This window comes from Eurypyga helias, unplaced genomic scaffold (assembly GCF_000690775.1).
Source record: "Eurypyga helias isolate BGI_N326 unplaced genomic scaffold, ASM69077v1 scaffold10912, whole genome shotgun sequence".
NCBI lineage: Eukaryota > Metazoa > Chordata > Aves > Eurypygiformes > Eurypygidae > Eurypyga > Eurypyga helias.
This window is the reverse complement of record NW_010234117.1, coordinates 27,014-33,962: the sequence shown is the minus strand read 5'-3', so window position 1 is coordinate 33,962 and position 6,949 is coordinate 27,014. Positions and strand designations below refer to the sequence as shown.

Below are 6,949 nucleotides of genomic sequence, written 5' to 3'. Positions count from 1 at the left end.
AGCAGCAGCTTCAGGAGATCCCACAGAACCATTTCTTCCCAGCAGGACCGTTGGCTTCCCTAACTTCTCCCCTACACCCTTCCTCCGCAAGTTTTGCCAGTGAGCAGAGCTGGGTTTAAAACAAATATGAAGTTGCTTTTAACCATTTCTCAACTACCTGCTCAGCACAACGGGAGAGGCGGCACAGGACTAAGCAGCTGGTAGGCAAGAACACCTCGAAACGGCACTGCCCCAGAGGAGGGAGACATGGAAACGTACATGTATGTGACCCTGTGTTCCAACAGCGTAAAGAGTACCACCGGGAAATGATACCAGCTTAATTCCAGAAACCCCACGGTGAGTTTGGAATCTAGTCTGATTAATGGAACTTCTTCCATGTGCATCCACACTGGAAACAGATTTCCAAGGCATCCTGAAGAGTAATTGGTTCTGCACTGCTAGTGTGACTTCTCTTCCAAGTTTACTTTCTAGTTAACTTTTTCTTAAAGAATGGAATGTAGCACTACACAATTTCTTTGGTAAACGGGACCCACAGCCTATAAGACAAGAAGCATTTCTAAAGAAATGGTCCTTACATAATTTAACTATAAATTCCAGCACCAGTTATTACAAATCCAGATCCAGCTACTGTCATGGGTATGGGAAATATATCCTGCCTAAGAATGAAACTGGGGAACAGTTTTCAAAGCAACGGACATTGCTGAATGCCCAGTATTTGAAAACATGAAGGAAAAGAAAAAAAACCACATAAACCCTGTGTTCACTGCCCTCATCAGAAGGACAGAATGTGTAACGCTGTCCACAGCAAATGCTCATTCCACTGAAGTTTAAGGCTAAGCCTAGGTTTCACTTATAAGGGGTTTTATTCCCCAATTTCCTTCTTCCTCCTTCTCCCCACCCCCTCCCCCTTTAAGGCTATGCTACTACTAAACAAAACTCGGAAATAACACTTGGATTTGCAGGCTCATACATGTCCGACAGTATGCAACACTTCTGCCACTTCAGCTCTCTTGCCGTGAGTCACCGGAGGCAGCCATGATTTTAACGTTTGAGTGAAGGACTTCCTTTTTCCATTTCCCGGTTATCTTTCTGCAGAGCAGCCAGTATCTAGATGTTTCAGGGAATGAGAGAGAAAAAAATGTGTTAGATTTAAGAAGTGACTCAATAAATCATTGTCTGAGAGTTTCCAATCTCTCTGAACAATACTATTTTAGCTATCAAATGTAATCCAATTTAGAGAACCTCTCCGCTGATGGAGACCTCTCCCGCAAGTCCCTGTGGCACAGTAGATACAAATGGATTTAACCAAGGTTTAAACTCAATCTCCCCCCAGCACACACTTTCGAAGGCCAGAGATGAGGTTCTTGCCCAGATTACACAAGTCCAGCGCTATTAAAGGACACTGCCTGAGGGGAAGTTATAATTCTCAAGATAAATGGACTGCCTAAAACCACCGAAAGGGAGCAGCACCACATTATCTGAGTTCAGGCGCTAACTGGTGCTTCTCTGGAGCATGTCACATGCATCTTTTTCTGAAGCAACACGTCCACGTTTGCATCCACGCTGAAGATCTGCATTTCCTATTACCCGACCCACAATTTTGTTTTGCTAGCCCTCGTGTAGAGGGCACAATAATAAACAGTTCCCACACTGCTTAACGTGCTCCCTGCCCAGCAGCATCCCCAAGAATCCCTGGAATTGGAACATACTGGGGGACATTTCATCTCAAAGAACTCCAGCTACGAGTACACAGCCTTCTTTTACCTCTCCGACCAACTTCAACCCAACCTCTGCACCATCGGAATTAACAGGTGAGTCTAAATCACTCACAGGGCTATCACACAACGCTGCCTATGCTTCGACACAAAAGCATCCAGAGCTGTCGCGACAGAAGGGTCCGACAAGGGTCTGAACAGAGCCACAGTTGGCTCACTGTTCAGCAACTCCTGCAACTGGAGAGAGGTTTCGGTGAGGTTCTGACACTCAGGGTAAATCAACAGCTCCTCAGGCAAATGGAGTTAGGAGAGTTTCAAGTGCCATAGTAACAGTGTCCTTGGTGGAAAAGAGTTAACCTTTTTAAGGAACCAAAGAATGACACCAAAATACTGGTCTAGAAAGGCAAACAAACACAGACGTTAAGCCAACTAAGAGCTCTGATTCTTTAGCTGTTTGGAAACCTTTATGGAGCTAGGATCTAAAGCACAGAGATTACAGAAATGCTAAGGCTGTTCTACCACCTCCACTTCTCTGCTGCTGAGGGCAAAGCAGTGGGTGTATCCACAGCCGCTCACATTTCAGGCTAAGGCTGTATTAGCACAAGGCCCTAGAGTTCTCTGTAGGTAATTCCAGAAGCAAACCAGAGCTTGCAGGTTTCCTACTGACAACCAGAGTCCTTGTTACCAGAAGTGCCGTGTTCGTGATTCACCCGGACTCCTTTCAGTCTTTAGTTTCCAGATCACGTTGTCAGTGGCCAAAGGAAAATGAAGTGGGAGGAGAACATAAAACCAACTCATCACCAGGACTGTGGGATCCAGATTCATCAGCAGCCCACAGCATTTTAGATGAAATCCTACTTACCTCATCACACCAGAATGTGACCCACAGGACACAAGACCATAACTACCGCGGTAGAGCAAGATGAAAGGTTCAGTAAGCGCATGTTTTCTGCGTGCCAGATACACCTATTACTGAGATGTGCAGCTGAATGTGACCAAACACACCCCTACAAAGAAGCAGTACCTCAAGCTCTGCTGCTTGCTTATGCACTACAGCTACTGTAACCAAACGAGACGATGCTAGAGATGGGAACACGAAGCCCACTTTTCTAAGCACAAGAGCACCCTGCATCCTCTTGGAACTCGTGCCCTTGTCAGTCTGTCCATCATGTTTACCTTATGGGTAGTTCGTCCATCACAAGGGACACTCATTTTGCTACTTTGAAAAGGTATTACCCTGCAGAAAATACACGGATACTACAGCAAGGCACCTGACTCCTACAACAGCAGTCAGAAGCGATTATCCAGCTAGGGAGCATCCCAGCTGCAGCACACACTGTGGGCGTGTGCTGCCACAGCCCCAGCACTGCTATGAGTCCTCCTGCGCAACCAAATCACACACTACCAAAAGCCTGTCTGTCCCAGAGCTGCAAAGTTCAGGTTTCTGAGTCCAAACTCATCCTGGTGAACATTAAAAACCTGAAGCGAGGTAAGAGGTCATCACAGGTAGCATCTTAGTATCAGGAAACATAATCCCATACGCTCTTTGTCTTGTTAATGTTTCTAGGTTGGTACCTCAGCAACTGAGGAGTCCCAGTAAGTACATGATGTGAGCAAACTCACAGCCCCTACCCAGTTATGGCTTGGAAAAGGACAGCAGGCTAGAGAGTGCAGAGGTTTTCCTGATGGAAACTTACTCAGCTACCTGGTGAAGAAAGGCAGTGGGTGCAGAAGTCAAGAAAGGTAAGAGGTCAACCAATACCAACCCTATAGCGTGCTGTCTTTTGAGATCTACCTGCACCTCAGTTCAGCAGCATTTTTTCTTCAAAAAGTGAAAACTGGAAATTCCAGTGCAGTCAGAATGCAGCTGATGAAGACTCAGAGGAAGACTGCTTGGGCTAGGTTATGCTGAAGTGTCAAAGACTGAAAACGACAGACTAAGTACGGCTATTACTTGGCAGAACAGAACCACTGTCTCCTCTTCCCTGCAAAGGAAGTCCCAGTAGACTCAGAATTGATCGGTATGTGATCCTCACCCACAGAAGTCATGTTCAAAGAAAGTGAGCCATCTGACCGAGGAACAAGTCCAGGAGGTTACTTGTAGAGACACTGCTGGCTGAAAAAAGTTCTGAAGGACAGAAACAAGGCTGGGTCTGTACTAGGAACTTCGGACCAAGCCCAGAAGGTAAATGCAAACTAAGCTGTGAGGAAAGCTGTGTCAGGGAGGAAGTGCAGTCAGCATACTGCTTGTAGCTGGGCAGCGCAAGCTGTGCTCCCTTACACACAACACAAGGCTCAGAAGGCTACAGCTGAATTGAACCAGCAGTCCCACCCACCCACAGGCAGACTACTGCTCCAGGAAAGAGCCATAAATTCCCATAACCACTACGTTTAACACCACCTTTCAGTTTCACTGTGATAAAAAAGAATGGATAAACTGGGCAGAGCTCTAACACAACATGTTTCGAAGCAGGCCGTATTACTGCTCTGAAGGAAAAAAAAATATGGAGTTCACACTCCAAATCCTATGGACTACTTTTGACCTAACTCCCAGCATGATGACTGTTAGAGCCACAGAATTTCCACATTCCGGTGACACGCTTGCATATTTTTTCCTTTAAGCTGGAATTTATTTGGAATTGCAGCGATGACACTACAATTTTTGAAGGGCTTCAGTGCTAAATTCCAGTGAAGAAGTCAGAGATGTTGTAGTCAGTTCTTTACAGCCCAAAATCAGGCAAACTCGATCCTTGGGGATATTAAGATGGCTGTATGATGGTGTGTGCTGACAAACTGTCCTCCCAAAGAGGAACTGCCGCTTTGAAGTATCAAGTTGTAATGCTGCTAGCAGCCTCTGTAATTAATAAGTTTAAAAAAGTCATACGATATTTTACTTCCTTGTCTCCACCCAACATTTCAATTCTGAATGTTGACTAAGCTCTCCCTTTCCAGATGAGAAAATACTCTGGGAATCCACACCCCTGAACGTATACTGAAAGTATGGAGCGCGCCACATAGTCCTACCTACCGGTAAAATCAAATCCTAGCTCTGCTACAACATTCTTCCAGATGGTGTCAAACCCCATGCTTGTGAGTACAGAACAATCACCTGTTACCAAAGATCAACATCCTCTTTACCTGAGCCCACTTCTTGTTTCTACTTTGCATCTGAATGGCAGCAATAGATGTGAAGAATTCTTCCGAGGGCAAGTCCTCTGGTAGCTTTGTTAAAAACTGGGCTATATGAATGAAGTCCATTTTGGTCAAAATATCTTCAAAAAGTCTTAATATTCCCAGGGCTGTACGGAACAAGAACTCTTCTCCATCACGGCAGAACACATCCCAGACACGACATGCCAAGTCCAGTGGCAAAGATTTGCTGTACAATGTGAATATCCTGAAAAACAGTGAAATTGATTTCAGCATTACTGAATAAGTAAAATGTCTTGGATACTCACAGAAGTACACGGAGTGATTATTAGGTAAGTTTGAGGCTTCTCAAATATTTGTATCTGAATACTGTTTTATTTCAGAAGTACTTGTGCTGGTTGATGCACAGCAACACCTGAAACAAAACTGTGTAAGTTAAGGCATCTTGCTATCTGAGTCCCCAAGTTCAATTTTTGTGGATCACAGAAGAAGGAGCAATATCCATGGTTTTACGATGGACATGCCCTGGCTGCATGTATGATCACAGGTGTATTTAATCATCACTTCAGAGTTGAGGACTGATGCACTTCAGGCTGTGAGAAGACAAACAGCTGACTCTTAAGACATACTGCAAAGGGAATTTCGTGGGTCAGATGAAGACGTGTAAAATTAACTCTGTGTTCCAGGCCTGACTGACTGGCAAAGTAATAACAGCACGAGATTTGGAGGAAAGATCAGTTTAAACCCTAGTGAGCTGAGATACACACAGGATGTCCAGAGAGAATGCACAGCTAGCTATGATAAGATGGCGGCTCAGCGTACTTGAACGGATGTGATCCCCAGGAGTGAATTAACAGCAGCACAGCACCTCCTCCCAGTTGCTAATCCTGCATTTTCTGCAGGAAAGGAAACTGTCAAGAGCACATTTCCTCCTCCACCAAAACGCTGACGGCCTTGCAGCCAGCAACATGAAGATGCCCCCTATTCCTTCCTCTGTCCAACACTTTGCTACACGACAGCGCAGTTCTCGCTGCCACTAGCACCATCGTAACAGCAAGCAGAGAGAATTAACGTTCCTGGAATCACGTTATAGTATATAAGGAAAAAGAGTTAGTGACTTATTTTTTTTCCCCTTCAGAATGGAGAGAGAGAACATTTCTCCAGAGATGAACAGCACAGAATAGCTCCATAAAACTGCTAATAACTCCTTCTCCGGCAGAGGTCAGCAAAGCCTCGTACCTCAGTAAAACCTTTCCATGCCTTTTGACGCAAAATTTAATTTGAAGTATGCTGAATTGAAAAGTAGTTCTCATGTTCAACACCCAACACCCCACCCCAATTTTTTTATTAAGGAAAGTCGGGTTGACATTAAAAAAATGCAATGGAACAGATATATACACACACACATACATAGGTATAGAATATTGATTAGTCTATTTTCACAGCAAATTCTAATAACCAAAGGTTTTCTGCAGTATCTACTTTTTACTATGTAAGATTATTTGAATGACATGTCATCATATATCCGGCCTCTCTGTGACTCAGTGCATTTTAGGAAAACGTATTCATTTTACAAGCAGCAAGATGAAACTAAACCATTTGCACACATTCAGGTGACAAGTAAATTGCAGGTTTAGGATCCTTCAGATTATAATTTTTTCTATTTTTACATCTCATTGCAATGTTTTTATAACAAGTGAAAAAAAATTAAATTCTGTTCCCCAAAAAGCTAAATTAGAAGTATAAAAATAAGCAAGTAAGATGTAGAGTCTGGGATAAAAAAACCACTATTATTCATATATGTATTTTATGTACATATATGAACATGTAAAAGTATCACAGAATCACAGACTGGTTTGGGTTGGAAGGGACCTTAAAGACCATCTAGTTCCACCCCCCCTGCCATGGGCAGGGACACCTTCCACTAGACCAGGTTGCTCAAAGCCTCATCCAGCCTGGCCTTGAACAATTCCAGGGATGGGGCATCCACAGCTTCACTGGGCAACCTGTTCCTGTGCTTCACCATGATAGCCTCTTCTTTGGGTTACTGGCTGATGATGCTTTGCAGACTTCGCACACTCTTT

At 44.1% G+C, this 6,949-nt stretch overlaps 1 protein-coding gene across 1 annotated transcript in view; it reads right to left on the bottom strand.

Moving 5' to 3' along the window:
• Window positions 1-893: 893 nt before the first annotated feature.
• The window catches only part of TBC1D14 (TBC1 domain family, member 14), a 29,193-nt gene continuing 23,137 nt past the window's right edge, over window positions 894-6,949 (bottom strand). Inside the window, exons 10-11 of the mRNA XM_010161950.1 lie at window positions 4,854-5,112; window positions 894-1,107 (exon numbers count right to left, since the gene is read on the bottom strand). Of these exons, the coding sequence (XP_010160252.1) occupies window positions 1,042-1,107; window positions 4,854-5,112 (325 nt within the window). The 3' untranslated portion in view covers window positions 894-1,041. The remainder of the gene's footprint in view (window positions 1,108-4,853; window positions 5,113-6,949) is intronic.